This window comes from Carassius gibelio, chromosome A3, assembly GCF_023724105.1.
Source record: "Carassius gibelio isolate Cgi1373 ecotype wild population from Czech Republic chromosome A3, carGib1.2-hapl.c, whole genome shotgun sequence".
Classification (NCBI taxonomy): domain Eukaryota; kingdom Metazoa; phylum Chordata; class Actinopteri; order Cypriniformes; family Cyprinidae; genus Carassius; species Carassius gibelio.
This window is the reverse complement of record NC_068373.1, coordinates 9,694,466-9,711,332: the sequence shown is the minus strand read 5'-3', so window position 1 is coordinate 9,711,332 and position 16,867 is coordinate 9,694,466. Positions and strand designations below refer to the sequence as shown.

The 16,867-nt window shown below is 46.8% G+C and overlaps 2 protein-coding genes and 1 non-coding gene across 4 annotated transcripts; 2 read left to right on the top strand and 1 right to left on the bottom strand.

Annotated features, from left to right (window-relative positions):
- The first annotated feature begins 15 nt into the window (after positions 1–15).
- On the top strand, positions 16–87 carry trnaq-cug (transfer RNA glutamine (anticodon CUG)). Its single transcript has one exon. It is a non-coding gene; the product is annotated as a tRNA-Gln (tRNA).
- Positions 88–207: 120 nt separating this feature from the next.
- On the top strand, positions 208–1,876 carry LOC127945830 (RING-box protein 1). Its single transcript, XM_052541916.1, has 5 exons — positions 208–364; positions 1,110–1,188; positions 1,280–1,350; positions 1,443–1,528; positions 1,664–1,876. The coding sequence occupies exons 1-5, from the start codon at positions 287–289 to the stop codon at positions 1,674–1,676; spliced, it is 327 nt and encodes a 108-aa protein (XP_052397876.1). The 5' UTR covers positions 208–286; the 3' UTR covers positions 1,677–1,876.
- A 692-nt stretch (positions 1,877–2,568) lies between these two features.
- Positions 2,569–8,727, bottom strand: LOC127945819 (hsc70-interacting protein). Of its 2 annotated transcripts, none has more exons than XM_052541896.1 (13): positions 8,561–8,727; positions 8,118–8,269; positions 7,837–7,888; positions 7,039–7,123; positions 6,377–6,450; positions 6,129–6,195; positions 5,957–6,041; positions 5,766–5,876; positions 5,582–5,684; positions 4,724–4,840; positions 4,575–4,632; positions 4,362–4,453; positions 2,569–3,479 (listed from the first exon to the last, which is right to left on the bottom strand). In XM_052541896.1, exons 2-13 carry the CDS (start codon positions 8,225–8,227, stop codon positions 3,348–3,350), a joined length of 1,086 nt encoding a protein of 361 aa, XP_052397856.1. In that variant the 5' UTR covers positions 8,228–8,269; positions 8,561–8,727; the 3' UTR covers positions 2,569–3,347. The 2 variants fall into 2 exon arrangements, with proteins under 2 accessions (XP_052397856.1, XP_052397863.1); XM_052541903.1 differs by having other exon boundaries at positions 4,362–4,456; positions 4,587–4,632.
- Between the last annotated feature and the right edge of the window lie 8,140 nt (positions 8,728–16,867).

Genomic DNA, 16,867 nt, shown 5'->3' with positions numbered 1-16,867 from the left:
CGTATTGTCCCGTCTGGTTCCATGGTGTAATGGTTAGCACTCTGGACTCTGAATCCAGCGATCCGAGTTCAAATCTCGGTGGAACCTGATCTTTTCCGCTAACCGATAAAACTGTAGCGCTTACTTTACGATAGATCCGAGAATACCAATTTACGTATATTAATGTTTTAATATGAGCAGAATTATAAACTGCTAAATATTGCTTTATTTACTGAAACCTATCCGCAGATTATTTACTAAGGAATTATGCGATCTCACTCACTCTCGCGAGATCACATTAGCAAACATGGCGGCCGCAATGGACGTAGACACCCCTGGTGGAGCTAACAGTGGAGCCAGTAAAAAGCGTTTTGAAGTGAAAAAGGTACAGTGCTATTGAGATGTCAGTGTTAAGTATTTATCTTAAGTATATTATACATGTAAACAGCGTAGTCTCTTTAAAATGTAAACTCTTTCACAGCGGCGTGTTTATAATCCCCGGTTAGCATCGGCGGCGCTAGTCTTTCTCATCATCATTATTTATGTTAACCACTTCCCTGTGTTCTGTTCATGATTACAGTCAGCTTTTAATATCTCCAGTTAATATGTGGAATCTGATCGACACATGTCATTTGGGCGTTCTTAACGCTTTAGATTTGAACTCTAGTAAATTCTGCTGCGTAACCAGAGAGATTATTAAACTAGGCCACTAAAATAAATGAAGCACTGATAGAAATCACTTAGGAAGTTTCATGACATTACCTTGTAAAATCATTTCAGATTAATTCCAATTTTTTCATGTATTTTCCGACCCGTGTGTATGGATTGCAAGATTCGTTTTATTTCCTGATGAATTGAGATTTACATTGGGTTGGATCCCAGTCTCACTGGAAAATGCAACTATTTTGCTATTGTATCTATTTTGATGTGAACCTTAATAACAAATTGGTGAAGCATACAAGTTTATAAAGGAAAAAAACTGCATACATGTCCACCACTCAACATAACTGTCACTGAGGTTGCACAAAAATGCACAAATGAGATTGTAGAAGTAAGTAAATGTAAAATAATTCTGAATCGCCATGAAGTTGTGTTGAGAGACCTGACTGGTTGAATTAATTCTCTTGCAGTGGAACGCTGTGGCTCTGTGGGCTTGGGACATTGTGGTGGACAACTGTGCCATTTGTAGAAATCACATTATGGACCTCTGTAAGTATTGGCTCCTGTATTTGATTGTAGTTTCTTGTGTAACACACTTTCAGCTGCTATTAAGTGAGTTGCCTGGTTCATCTTTCTTCAGGTATAGAGTGTCAGGCTAATCAGGCGTCAGCTACATCAGAGGAGTGCACAGTGGCCTGGGGAGTCTGTAATGTGAGTATGATCACATATACACCCACCAACTATATTTGATTTGCTGAAATCAAAAGTGTGGACTGTGACAGTGTTGTTTTTTGGTTGTGCAGCATGCGTTTCATTTCCACTGCATCTCTCGCTGGCTGAAGACCAGACAGGTGTGTCCTCTGGACAACAGAGAGTGGGAGTTCCAGAAGTGAGTCATTCTGTTTCTTCATTATGTTTATCGTTCAGAAGGGATCATGCATTGTTGATCTAATCCCACATTTTCTGACATATCTTTTATTGGTTGTAAATGTTTGTATTAATACTCATACTCTCTGTTTTTCAGGTACGGCCATTAGCAGCAACTGTACAGCTCAGTGCCTGTGCTTCAGATCTAGGATTTTCTTGCCTGAGATGCATTTTTGTTGTCACCATTCTCTCCCTGTTAAAGACCAAATGGTCCAAATTGAAATTGTTACTAGTTATGTTTTTTTATTTTATTTTGAGTTATGTGCAACATTCTGAGCTGTAAGTTACTAATAAAGTCTCTCTAAATTCAGCTCCATCAGTTCCAGTATTTCTGAAATGTAATCGCATTCTAACACAACTCAGATGTTTCTGAGCTGCTGTTTACTGTAAGGCTTTATGTAAGAGGCTTACCAAGCCCTGTCACTTCATCTCGTGTTAAATAAAAAGTAACCTGGAGGGAAGATTATGAGTTCTGAGTTTAAGGAGCCTGTTTCTAGGTTAGTTCACATTTGAAGCGATACCTGTATTGTACTGTACCTATACTGCATATTACATATAAACCATTCTGGAGTCTAGCCAGTCTTTTAAACACTAAAAAATAATGTCTTGAATAATGTATGTAACCCAAGTAGTTAACAGCAGCCATTGACTTCCATAGTATGGGGGGAAAATATTATGTAAGTCAATGGCTGCTGTTGACTTCTGGTTCTTTAGCCGCTACAGGTAAATAACGAGGACAATAACAATGTGTATTAAAACAGTAAAACTATTTGCTCTACATACCAGTGTGTTAATAATTTCTATTATTTTAATGTATTATCTTAAGACATGCCAACTTTCAATATCAAGCAGCAAAATTAACTCTATTGTTTAGTTACAAATAGTTGGAAGGCACGACCAGAGCCAGACCCATAGACTTTACAAGTGGCCATGCCCATTTTTACGACAGGAAAAAGGTGGATAAGTCAAATAAAATTTCAAGGCCGTAAATAAACAGATGACTTGTATTTGCAACAACCAAAATGTTTATTGAATTAAATCACGAAAACCATACAAGATGCAAATTTGTCACAGTAAGAACATTATTCATAACTGAATTTTACACTGAGGGTAAGGAGAGAAAAATAAAATAACTTGAGAACAAAAACATGAATCAAAAACCTTTAAAAGGAACACCCATGAACCCTAAACAGGAAGTGATTGACTGATTGCTTTGGACGGGGAATATGTATGAATAAAATTTAGACCCCATTTTGATCCTGATCCCACTGGATAAGACCACAAACAAACTATGTAGCACACTGAATGGATGAAGGTGAATAGAATTACTAATTCCCTTGAACAACTGGATGCTGAACAGACCCGTTCGTTAAGTTTGTCAGTGAAGCAACAGTCAGCTTTAATGGGCTCTCAAATCTGAAACCCCTGATATTCAGAAGAGACCAGGATCGTGATTGCTAAATGTGTTAGCCTCAGTGAAGCCCACAATATAGTTTGTCCCCAACAAAACATTAAAGGAATAAACCCAATTCTTAGTTCATGTGTCACTCAAGCTCCCCCCACCCCCCCCCAAAAAAGCGCATCATCTCTGGTCTTGTTCCGATACTCTTTCATAGTTTCTTCTGCCGTCATCAGCACAGTCCAGACTCGTCTAAAATCAGTATCTCTAGCGTTTCACAAGCTAAGTGCGGTCTGTAATTTGTGGCAAGAAACCATTAGTAAGAAAAAGCTACAGCAGAGTATTGGAACGGGACAGAAACGCTTTCGCCCTTTTTTTTTTTTTAGGGCTGCTGGCCGCCAAACTTGGAGCCGAGTTTGTTGATCAGGGTCATGACTTTGGGGTTGCTCTGGTACTTGGCGATGTTGGCGGGGTTCTGCGCCACATCCTGAAATGCTGCCATCACCTCTGGGTCCTGGAACAAAAATGAGACTGCATAAACAATTTTTGGTAGCACTTTATTTTACAGTCCCGTTTCTCATGTACATACTAGGTACTTATAATAGTAACTATGTAATAACTAGGTACTAACCCCTAACCCTAACCCATGTAGTCATCCTGTATTACCAGAACTTTCTTAGATAAATACAGTATACACTATAAGTACATGTACTGTAAAATAAAGTGCAACCCAATTTTTTCATCATGTAGAAACTATAGTCAGCTGAAACGCTCAGGAATACCAGATAGAGTAAAGCTTATTATGGACATTTATGAATGGGTTCAATACCATTGCTAACCAACTCAAAGTAGGGACGATAGTAATCGCGATTAACAATTTAAATTGTTTATTTATTATTACAATGTATGTTTTTTGAAGCATCTGTGAAACAAGAATCAATTTTAACATCAATTTAAACAATCGGGGTCTGTAAGATTTTTAATTTATTTTTTAAAGCAGTCTGTCATAAGACTTCTACAAATTATTCAAATCTAGACTGATACCAGTGAATTAATATAATATAACTGATGAGGAATCAGTTGAACTGCTTTGATCAAATTGTTGTAAAGACCAACATAAAAAGTACGATTCCATCCTAAACTGGTTCTCACCATGGCTTTGTCTCTACAGAAGATCAATACTCAGACAATCAAATATTTTTCCGCTGAGCTTAATGAAAAAATGATGAATAATGAGACTATTGACCTTTCCATGATCATCAAAAATTGTACTGATTGAGATGACTTCTTTGGTCCAGACAAATACTATTTATTTCAGGCTTTCCTTGACTTTAGACTGTAATCTATGCAATTGTTAACTCTGTTTGAAGCCCGGTCCTGGTGCTCGTAACTTTACCTGCATGGCCATGAGAACCTCTGGGTCATTGAACAGCTCATTAAGTCCAGCCATTCCGAACGGAGGAGCTCCCCCTGGGAAACCAGCACCTCCTGAAGGATCACAACAAACACTAACATCAATTCTACTAATTCAAACAACAAACACTGCTTGCAGGAACCTCTCTTAATGCTTGACAAATCAATATGGCTTTTTACATAAACCGTTTGATACCTGGGAATCCTGGGAATCCTCCCCGTGCCCCTCCGGTCTGTTGTCTGGCTTCCTCTTCCTGTTCACACAGATGCACATTAACAGGACTGACTCGGACTGTGCAGAAGATTCTGAGGCAGTGGCTTGATGCAAATCAATAGATTTCTTACCCTCTGTGCTCTCTCGTGCTCCTCCTTCGCTTTCTTCACTCGTTCTTGCCGTGCTTTGCTCTCTCGTTCTTCACGCTTGCGCTCATATTTGCGCCGGTGCTCAATGATTTTGTTGGCCTGTGAGGGATATTAGTAGTGATTTTCAATCATTCCCTACCATTCAAATACGACCTTAAGATACAAGTCATTTTAAATACACACTATGGTTTAAAATATTGGGGTGTGTAAGATTTTATTTTTGTGGATTTACTTTTAATTGTTATTTTTCAAAACTGACAGGAAAAGACATTTGTTACAAAATAGAATTTCAAATAAATTGTTCTTTTGAACTTGCTATTTAAATAAAAGAATCCTTACATTTCGAAATATAATCATATAGAAAACAGCCATTTTAAATTGTAATATATTATCATTATATTACCGCTTTACTGTATTTATGTCAAGCTTTTGTGAGTTTAATATTCTTCAAAACATTAAAACATCTCATCAATGCCAAACCAAAAATATATCCAACATGCAGAAAGCCATTTTGTTGTCATGTGAACTATAAAACAGGAAATTATATCATGTTATGCATCATGGCTGTATCAAAATAGAGTTCAGAAGTCTTTAAAAAAAAAAAAAAGAAATAGTTCTAGTTCATGCAAATTAAATATATTCATACAAACACTTTTGATGTTAAAAAAAATATAAAAGCCATTAAATAAGCTTAAAATTTAAACTATTAGCATTACTATATTATTTGATTAAATTGCATCCTTCTAGAGGGTTCTCCAGGTGGCAAATTAATACAACTGTTTTCCAAAAAACTCTGCAGTCTTTGTGTAAGGCTCATAAAGGAGATTTCAGAGCACATACCTTTGGTTGGACTTCTTTTAGCATGGCACTGGCCTCTTCATCATAGTCCAGTTTACAGGCCATCACCAAGTCTCGAGCGGCCTCCTCCCAGTGACCAAGCAATCTGGAAGAATGAGAGTCCTCCATCATCAGCAAAGCACTGAACACACACCTCTTCAATCAAAGTCTAGCTGAGGTCTTTTACCTGTGGGCCTTCCCCCTCCATTTATAAGGCTGGGCTGAGTCTGGGTTGATGCTGATGGCTCGGTCACAGTCTCTGATGGCAGCGTTGGGTTTCTGCATTTTCACAAACACGCTGAAAGACACAAAGAGACACGAGTAACCAACAGTCAAGCAAACCAGGTCGCTATATCCAAAGCAGGGAAGGGTTGATACCTGGCTCTTTTGGCATACAAAATGGCCAGTTTGGGGTTGAGTTTGATGGCCTCTGTGAAGAGATCTACAGCTTTCTGTAGGTCACCTGAAAAGTTGGCATGTTTTGTTGGACCTTTCATCACAAATTATTACTGCGACTAAGGAAACTATGATGTCATAAGAGGCAGCTCACCGTCTCCCAACACTTCAATAGCCTCCATCTTCTTCTCATTGGCCTGGTCCATCATCTCATCAGTCACCTGCGTTTAAACAAAGCATTTCACTATCCCGTTTGTATCTCAAGGCAGTACATTACACAACTTTTGCACCAACTCAATTCGCCAAAAGTCAGAGCCAGTCTGTAGGTTTGAGTTGAACTCTTTTCTCAAAGCATTATGGAAGTTTTGCTTTGACACGATCTTGTGCGTTCACTGAATTTACCTCCAGGTTTTCATAATCTCCCATCTCCTGAGGATCATCTGTGTCAGGCTCAATCACTCCTTCATTGTCAATTTCTGGAGAAATTAATGGCAGATGAAGTTCACATAACCGCACAAGCGTTAGAAACTGGGCATATTCTCCAAACCCACATGAACAAATGATAAAACTCAAGTACCAAATGAGATTGAAAACTGACTGTGCAAAGTAAAACTTCACGGGCCAGTCAGCTGCTCGCATTTCTAGAGATTGCTACAAGGTGCTACAGCAGGCAGTAAAAGTGTTTTTTAATGAACACTTTAATTCAGCTAGAATGCATTCAATCGGTTAACAGTGACAGTGTAGACATAATTGATGTTCGAAAAGATTTGTTTCAAAGAAATGTTTTTAAAGACATTTTAAAGCCTAGGTATTGCTTCACCTCAAACGCTGTTGGCAAGCGTTTCATTGTCTACTGATTGCCCTAGTTTGAATATCAGAAACAAAGCTGATGTTGCACACTGTCGAGAAAACGTGAGCCAGATAAAATCTGCAATAGCTGGAAAAAGTTTAGAGAAAGTTCAGAGCTATTACCAATCCAAAAAAAAGGCCAGAGCAATGGCATATCAAGATGACATATGAGGAGCAAACAAAAGATATTAAAGGAGATATTGGAGTCAACACACCTAGTTCACTCTCTTCACTCTCAAATGGCGGGGCAGGTTCAGATTCTGCCGCTGATTTGGGGCCTCCATCACAAGGACAGCTTCCCTACAGACAAATGAAAACACAACAACGGCAATCTTTAGAAAACTATCATGAACCAGCCCTGCCACAGTTGAGATCACGTACAGTAGCATGAGTCTAAAGCACCGAGTCATTTCAGAGTGGTTCAGGGTTTCATCCGAGGAAGAACTAGCATCAAATACACACTGAAAAGCATTTTTAGTAACAAACCACCAAAACAGGAAGAAATTATGACAGAAATCATTTACTATTCTATACTAAAAAGTAAAAAAGAATTGATAATATTTTTAAAATCATATATATATATATATATATATATATATATATATATATTACATCCACGTTTTTAATTTTTGCAGCTCTTTTCTTATTTGAAAATAAAAATTAAATGCTTTGCTGTAAAATACGTTATATATTAATTTGACTACATTTTTTAAATACGGGTTTCATTGCTAAAGTTTAATAAATTCATGTCATTAGACAAAAAAAAATAATAAATAATCTGAAAAACAGAATTTAGGGAAAGACAAAATGGCTTTCTCTGGGCCTAATTTAAAAGGTAACCAGAAAATCAAATCGCGAACAAACTAGTTATGTTCACATTAACTCTCAAGATTTAAGAAACATGTGGAAAGCATGTCCTTCCCCATTAATAGTAAGTAAATATTGTCACAAATACAATGTTGTGTGCAAATACACGTGAGGACAGTAAAATAATTCTAGATAAATTTTCCTACCTTGCACGATGAGCTGTCATTCTTTTTTGGTAATGGTAAGTTTGCTCCCATTCTATAATAAAGTAACGTTACATATGTGCATGTTATAGGAGTCATACAGGGATATTTATGCATCGTGATGAAGCTAGAACTTTCATGTCATGCTGGATGTGGCTGTGACTGCTCACACAGGCTCTACACTTGGGCTATAGAAATTTACATCAATGATTATAATTATTTTAACAGAAAACATAACATCACTGCTGAATACAAAAATATGAAGCACACAAGCAAGCACTGACCCCTGCAGCCAGGTCTTAAAGAAGCCCATCTCTGGCAGATGCAGCACAGATGGATTATTTTTGCACAGCTGCACAAAGGCCTTTAACTCTGTCACTTTCTGCGAATCCATATTCCACAGCACGAGCCAAACTCACGCGGAGAAAACAATGCGCTGGAAAACAAGGAAACGTGAATTATTATTCCCCTCATATGACGCGTCCGATCAGCGCGCGGCCTTAATCGTAATTTACGCAACTCCAAAAACGCACAGGAACGGTGTAACTAATGCAACAGTGCAGGAAATAACCAGTAATTAGTGCTGTACGGGATTAACGTATACAAGCTTCTTGAAATAATACGGGAAGAAACGCACTTTGTTAAATCAGCGTGGTATTTTAATTATTATATTATTCAATTGTCTCAATATATGCCCATTCAAAAAAATAAAACATCAACACTGTACCTGAAAGAGCTTAGTCCCTGAAACGCGCTTCCACAGCGGCGATTTGAGGGTTTGAGCTCGCTCTGTGTGTGTGCACGCGCTACGCAATGAAAGCGAGACTGCGAATTCTGCACAGGCGGGAATTAAACTCCTCTATACTGTGACGAAACGAAAACAAGGGGTCCTTTTTGGCATTGCCTTCATTTTGGATTAAATACAGAACTCGTCAAAGTCAAAGACCTACTTTATAGTTGTGGAATAATAGACAAAAAGCTTAAAAAAAAATGTACATTTGCTAATCACAAATTTTACTGTAAAAAAAATAAATAAATATTTAATTACTATTTATAAGACCAATTTAAGTTTATTCTAAAATAACAATTTCCCTCTTTGAATTAATGTATATGATTTTACATATCTTGTTTTTCTTGTGATCATGGAATTTGTCTGGTAATTTGCTTGTATATTAAAGAGAAAATAAACTTGCACACCTTTGTAAATATGATATACCACAGTGCAATTAGCATTATTTTGTTAAATTGTAGATACATTTGGAAGTCTGTGCAGTAAAGATTTGTTTGGAGCCAGAGTCTGTGCAGTAAAGATTTGTTTGGAGCCAGAGTCTGGGTAGATGCGTTTGGAGCCAGAGTCATGGCAGATGCGTTTGGAGCCACAGTCTGGGCAAATGGGTTTGGAGCCAGAGTCGGGGCAGAAGCGCTTGGAGCCAGAGTCTGCGCAGATGAGTTTGGAGCCAGAGTCTGGGCAGATACGTTTGGAGCAAGAGTCTGCGCAGATTAGTTTGGAGCCAAGTCATGGCAGATGCGTCTGGAGCCAGAGTCTGGGCAGATGCGTTTGGAGCCAGAGTCTGGGCAGATGCGTTTGGAGCCAGAGTCTGGGCAGATGCGTTCGGAGCCAGAGTCTGGGCAGTTGCGTTTGGAGCCAGAGTCTGGGAAGATGCGTTCGGAGCCATAGTCATGGCAGATGCGTTCGGAGCCACAGTCATGTCAGATGCGTTTCGAGCCAGAGTCTGGGCAGATGCGTTTGGAGCCAGAGTCTGCGCAGATGAGTTTGGAGCCAGAGTCTGGGCAGATGCGTTTGGAGCCAGAGTCTGGGCAGATGAGTTTGGAGCCAGAGTCTGGGAAGATGCGTTCGGAGCCAGAGTCTGCGCAGATGCGTTCGGAGCCAGAGTCTGCACAGATGCGTTTGGAGCCAGAGTCTGGGCAGATGCATTTGGAGCCAGAGTCATGGCAGAGTCATGGCAGATGCGTCTGGAGCCAGAGTCTGGGCAGATGAGTTTGGAGCAAGAGTCTAGGCAGATGCGTTTGGAGCCAGAGTCATGGCAGATGCATCTGGAGCCAGAGTCTGGGCAGATGCGTTCGGAGCCAGAGTCTGGGCAGATACGTTTGGAGCCAGAGTCTGGGAAGATGCATTTGGAGCCAGAGTCATGGCAGATGCGTTTGGAGCCAGAGTCTGGGAAGATGCGTTTGGAGCCAGAGTCATGGCAGATGCGTTCGGAGCCAGAGTCTGGGAAGATGCGTTCGGAGCCAGAGTCTGGGCAGATGCGTTCGGAGCCAGAGTCTGGGAAGATGCGTTTGGAGCCAGAGACTGGGCAGATGCGTTCGGAGCCAGAGTCTGGGCAGATGCGTTTGGAGCCAGAGTCTGGGCAGATGAGTTTGGAGCCAGAGTCTGGGAAGATGCGTTCGGACCCAGAGTCTGCGCAGATGCGTTTGGAGCCAGAGTCTGCGCAGATGCGTTTGGAGCCAGAGTCTGGGCAGATGCATTTGGAGCCAGAGTCATGGCAGAGTCATGGCAGATGCGTCTGGAGCCAGAGTCTGGGCAGATGAGTTTGGAGCAAGAGTCTAGGCAGATGCGTTTGGAGCCAGAGTCATGGCAGATGCATCTGGAGCCAGAGTCTGGGCAGATGCGTTTGGAGCCGGAGTCTGGGCAGATGCGTTTGGAGCCAGAGTCTGGGCAGATGCGTTCGGAGCCAGAGTCTGGGCAGTTGCGTTTGGAGCCAGAGTCTGGGAAGATGCGTTCGGAGCCATAGTCATGGCAGATGCGTTCGGAGCCAGAGTCATGGCAGATGCGTTTGGAGCCAGAGTCTGGGCAGATGCGTTTGGAGCCAGAGTCTGCGCAGATGAGTTTGGAGCCAGAGTCTGCGCAGATGCGTTTGGAGCCAGAGTCTGGGCAGATCCGTTTGGAGCCAGAGTCTGGGAAGATGCGTTCGGAGCCAGAGTCTGCGCAGATGCGTTTGGAGCCAGAGTCTGCGCAGATGCGTTTGGAGCCAGAGTCTGGGCAGATGCATTTGGAGCCAGAGTCATGGCAGAGTCATGGCAGATGCGTCTGGAGCCAGAGTCTGGGCAGATGCGTTCGGTGCCAGAGTCATGGCAGATGCGTTCGGAGCCAGAGTCTGGGCAGATGCGTTTGGAGCCAGAGTCTGTGCAGATGCGTTCGGAGCCAGAGTCTGGGCAGATACGTTTGGAGCCAGAGTCTGGGAAGATGCATTTGGAGCCAGAGTCATGGCAGAGTCATGGCAGATGCGTTTGGAGCCAGAGTCTGGGAAGATGCGTTTGGAGCCAGAGTCATGGCAGATGCGTTTGGAGCCAGAGTCTGGGAAGATGCGTTCGGAGCCAGAGTCTGGGAAGATGCGTTCGGAGCCAGAGTCTGCGCAGATGCGTTTGGAGCCAGAGTCTGGGAAGATGCGTTCGGAGCCATAGTCATGGCAGATGCGTTCGGAGCCACAGTCATGTCAGATGCGTTTCGAGCCAGAGTCTGGGCAGATGCGTTTGGAGCCAGAGTCTGCGCAGATGAGTTTGGAGCCAGAGTCTGGGCAGATGCGTTTGGAGCCAGAGTCTGGGCAGATGAGTTTGGAGCCAGAGTCTGGGAAGATGCGTTCGGAGCCAGAGTCTGCGCAGATGCGTTCGGAGCCAGAATCTGCGCAGATGCGTTTGGAGCCAGAGTCTGGGCAGATGCATTTGGAGCCAGAGTCATGGCAGAGTCATGGCAGATGCGTCTGGAGCCAGAGTCTGGGCAGATGAGTTTGGAGCAAGAGTCTAGGCAGATGCGTTTGGAGCCAGAGTCATGGCAGATGCATCTGGAGCCAGAGTCTGGGCAGATGCGTTTGGAGCCAGAGTCTGGGCAGATGCGTTTGGAGCCAGAGTCTGGGCAGATGCGTTCGGAGCCAGAGTCATGGCAGAGTCATGGCAGATGCGTTTGGAGCCAGAGTCTGGGAAGATGCGTTTGGAGCCAGAGTCTGTGCAGATGCGTTCAGAGCCAGAGTCTGGGCAGATGCGTTCGGAGCCAGAGTCATGGCAGATGCGTTCGGAGCCAGAGTCTGGGCAGATGCGTTCGGAGCCAGAGTCATGGCAGATGCGTTCGGAGCCAGAGTCTGGGCAGATGCGTTCGGAGCCAGAGACTGGGCAGATGCGTTCGGAGCCAGAGTCTGGGAAGATGCGTTTGGAGCCAGAGTCATGGCAGATGCGTTTGGAGCCAGAGTCTGGGAAGATGCGTTCGGAGCCAGAGTCTGGGCAGATGCGTTCGGAGCCAGAGTCTGGGAAGATGCGTTTGGAGCCAGAGTCTGGGCAGATGCGTTTGGAACCAGAGTCTGGGCAGATGCGTTTGGAGCCAGTGTCTGCGCAGATGCGTTTGGAGCCAGAGTCTGGGAAGATGCGTTTGGAGCCAGAGTCATGGCAGATGCGTTTGGAGCCAGAGTCTGGGAAGATGCGTTCGGAGCCAGAGTCTGGGCAGATGCGTTCGGAGCCAGAGTCTGGGAAGATGCGTTTGGAGCCAGAGTCTGGGCAGATGCGTTTGTAGCCAGAGTCTGGGAAGATGCATTTGGAGCCAGAGTCATGGCAGATGCGTTTGGAGCCAGAGTCTGGGAAGATGCGTTTGGAGCCAGAGTCTGGGCAGATGCGTTTGGAGCCAGAGGCTGGGAAGATGCGTTCGGAGCCAGAGTCTGGGCAGAGTCATGGCAGATGCGTTTGGAGCCAGAGTCATGGCAGATGCGTTTGGAGCCAGAGTCATGGCAGATGCGTTTGGAGCCAGAGTCATGGCAGATGCGTTCGGAGCCAGAGTCTGGGCAGATGCGTTTGGAGCCAGAGTCTGGGCAGATGCGTTTGGAGCCAGAGTCTGGGCAGATGCGTTCGGAGCCAGAGTCTGGGCAGTTGCGTTTGGAGCCAGAGTCTGGGAAGATGCGTTCGGAGCCATAGTCATGGCAGATGCGTTCGGAGCCAGAGTCATGGCAGATGCGTTTCGAGCCAGAGTCTGGGCAGATGCGTTTGGAGCCAGAGTCTGCGCAGATGAGTTTGGAACCAGAGTCTGGGCAGATGCGTTTGGAGCCAGAGTCTGGGCAGATCCGTTTGGAGCCAGAGTCTGGGAAGATGCGTTCGGAGCCAGAGTCTGCGCAGATGCGTTTGGAGCCAGAGTCTGCGCAGATGCGTTTGGAGCCAGAGTCTGGGCAGATGCATTTGGAGCCAGAGTCATGGCAGAGTCATGGCAGATGCGTCTGGAGCCAGAGTCTGGGCAGATGCGTTCGGTGCCAGAGTCATGGCAGATGCGTTCGGAGCCAGAGTCATGGCAGATGCGTTCGGAGCCAGAGTCTGGGCAGATGCGTTTGGAGCCAGAGTCTGTGCAGATGCGTTCGGAGCCAGAGTCTGGGCAGATACGTTTGGAGCCAGAGTCTGGGAAGATGCATTTGGAGCCAGAGTCATGGCAGAGTCATGGCAGATGCGTTTGGAGCCAGAGTTTGGAGCCAGAGTCTGCGCAGATGCGTTTGGAGCCAGAGTCTGGGCAGATGCATTTGGAGCCAGAGTCATGGCAGAGTCATGGCAGATGCGTCTGGAGCCAGAGTCTGGGCAGATGCGTTCGGAGCCAGAGTCATGGCAGATGCGTTCGGAGCCAGAGTCTGGGCAGATGCGTTTGGAGCCAGAGTCTGGGCAGATACGTTCGGAGCCAGAGACTGGGCAGATGCGTTCGGAGCCAGAGTCTGGGAAGATGCGTTTGGAGCCAGAGTCATGGCAGATGCGTTTGGAGCCAGAGTCTGGGAAGATGCGTTCGGAGCCAGAGTCTGGGCAGATGCGTTCGGAGCCAGAGTCTGGGAAGATGCGTTTGGAGCCAGAGTCTGGGCAGATGCGTTTGGAACCAGAGTCTGGGCAGATGCGTTTGGAGCCAGAGTCTGGGAAGATGCGTTTGGAGCCAGAGTCATGGCAGATGCGTTTGGAGCCAGAGTCTGGGAAGATGCGTTCGGAGCCAGAGTCTGGGCAGATGCGTTCGGAGCCAGAGTCTGGGAAGATGCGTTTGGAGCCAGAGTCTGGGCAGATGCGTTTGTAGCCAGAGTCTGGGAAGATGCATTTGGAGCCAGAGTCATGGCAGATGCGTTTGGAGCCAGAGTCTGGGAAGATGCGTTTGGAGCCAGAGTCATGGCAGATGCGTTTGGAGCCAGAGGCTGGGAAGATGCGTTCGGAGCCAGAGTCTGGGCAGAGTCATGGCAGATGCGTTTGGAGCCAGAGTCATGGCAGATGCGTTTGGAGCCAGAGTCTGGGCAGATGCGTTTGGAGCCAGTGTCTGCGCAGATGCGTTCAGAGCCAGAGTCTGGGCAGATGCGTTCGGAGCCAGAGTCTGGGCAGATGCGTTTGGAGCCAGAGTCTGGGCAGATGCGTTTGGAGCCAGTGTCTGCGCAGATGCGTTCAGAGCCAGAGTCTGGGCAGATGCGTTCGGAGCCAGAGTCTGGGAAGATGCGTTCGGAGCCATAGTCATGGCAGATGCGTTCGGAGCCAGAGTCTGGGCAGATGCGTTCGGAGCCAGAGTCTGGGCAGATGCGTTCGGAGCCAGAGTCTGGGCAGATGCGTTTGGAGCCAGAGTCTGGGCAGATGCGTTTGGAGCCAGTGTCTGCGCAGATGCGTTCGGAGCCAGAGTCTGGGCAGATGCGTTCGGAGCCAGAGTCTGGGAAGATGCGTTTGGAGCCATAGTCATGGCAGATGCGTTCGGAGCCAGAGTCTGGGCAGATGCGTTCGGAGCCAGAGTCTGGGAAGATGCGTTCGGAGCCAGAGTTTGGGCAGATGCGTTCGGAGCCAGAGTCTGGGAAGATGCGTTCGGAGCCAGAGTCTGGGCAGATGCGTTTGGAGCCAGAGTCTGGACAGATGCGTTCGGAGCCAGAGTCTGGAAAGATGCGTTTGGAGCCAGAGTCTGGGCAGATGCGTTCGGAGCCATAGTCATGGCAGATGCGTTCGGAGCCAGAGTCTGGGAAGATGCGTTCGGAGCCAGAGTCTGGGCAGATGCATTTGGAGCCAGAGTCTGGGCAGATGCGTTCGGAGCCAGAGTCTGGGAAGATGCGTTTGGAGCCAGAGTCTGGGCAGATGCGTTTGGAGCGAGAGTCTGGGCAGATGCGTTTGGAGCCAGAGTCTGTGCAGATGCGTTCGGAGCCAGAGTCTGGGCAGATACGTTTGGAGCCAGAGTCTGGGAAGATGCATTTGGAGCCAGAGTCATGGCAGAGTCATGGCAGATGCGTTTGGAGCCAGAGTCTGGGAAGATGCGTTTGGAGCCAGAGTCTGTGCAGATGCGTTCAGAGCCAGAGTCTGGGCAGATACGTTTGGAGCCAGAGTCTGGGAAGATGCATTTGGAGCCAGAGTCATGGCAGAGTCATGGCAGATGCGTTTGGAGCCAGAGTCTGGGAAGATGCGTTTGGAGCCAGAGTCATGGCAGATGCGTTTGGAGCCAGAGTCTGGGAAGATGCGTTCGGAGCCAGAGTCTGGGCAGATGCGTTCGGAGCCAGAGTCTGGGAAGATGCGTTCAGAGCCAGAGACTGGGCAGATGCGTTCAGAGCCAGAGTCTGGGAAGATGCGTTTGGAGCCAGAGTCATGGCAGATGCGTTTGGAGCCAGAGTCTGGGAAGATGCGTTCGGAGCCAGAGTCTGGGCAGATGCTTTCAGAGCCAGAGTCTGGGCAGATACGTTTGGAGCCAGAGTCTGGGAAGATGCATTTGGAGCCAGAGTCATGGCAGAGTCATGGCAGATGTGTTTAGGGCCAGAGTCTGGGAAGATGCGTTTGGAGCCAGAGTCATGGCAGATGCGTTTGGAGCCAGAGTCTGGGAAGATGCGTTCAGAGCCAGAGTCTGGGCAGATGCGTTCGGAGCCAGAGTCTGGGAAGATGCGTTCGGAGCCAGAGTCTGGGCAGATGCGTTCGGAGCCAGAGTCTGGGAAGATGCGTTTGGAGCCAGAGTCTGGGCAGATGCGTTTGGAGCCAGAGTCTGGGAAGATGCATTTGGAGCCAGAGTCATGGCAGATGCGTTTGGAGCCAGAGTCTGGGAAGATGCGTTTGGATCCAGAGTCATGGCAGATGCGTTTGGAGCCAGAGTCTGGGAAGATGCGTTCGGAGCCAGAGTCTGGGCAGAGTCATGGCAGATGCGTTTGGAGCCAGAGTCATGGCAGATGCGTTTGGAGCCAGAGTCTGGGCAGATGCGTTTGGAGCCAGAGTCTGGGCAGATGCGTTTGGAGCCAGTGTCTGCGCAGATGCGTTCAGAGCCAGAGTCTGGGCAGATGCGTTCGGAGCCAGAGTCTGGGCAGATGCGTTTGGAGCCAGAGTCTGGGCAGATGCGTTTGGAGCCAGTGTCTGCGCAGATGCGTTCAGAGCCAGAGTCTGGGCAGATGCGTTCGGAGCCAGAGTCTGGGAAGATGCGTTTGGAGCCATAGTCATGGCAGATGCGTTTGGAGCCAGAGTCTGGGCAGATGCGTTCGGAGCCAGAGTCTGGGAAGATGCGTTCGGAGCCAGAGTTTGGGCAGATGCGTTCGGAGCCAGAGTCTGGGAAGATGCGTTCGGAGCCAGAGTCTGGGCAGATGCGTTTGGAGCCAGAGTCTGGACAGATGCCTTCGGAGCCAGAGTCTGGGAAGATGCGTTTGGAGCCAGAGTCTGGTCAGATGCGTTCGGAGCCATAGTCATGGCAGATGCGTTCGGAGCCAGAGTCTGGGAAGATGCGTTCGGAGCCAGAGTCTGGGCAGATGCATTTGGAGCCAGAGTCTGCGCAGATGCGTTCGGAGCCAGAGTCTGGGAAGATGCGTTTGGAGTCAGAGTCTGGGCAGATGCATTTGGAGCCAGAGTCTGGGCAGATGCGTTTGGAGCCAGAGTCTGTGCAGATGCGTTCGGAGCCAGAGTCTGGGCAGATACGTTTGGAGCCAGAGTCTGGGAAGATGCATTTGGAGCCAGAGTCATGGCAGAGTCATGGCAGATGCGTTTGGAGCCAGAGTCTGGGAAGATGCGTTTGGAGCCAGAGTCTGTGCAGATGCGTTCGGAGCCAGAGTCTGGGCAGATACGTTTGGAGCCAGAGTCTGGGAAGATG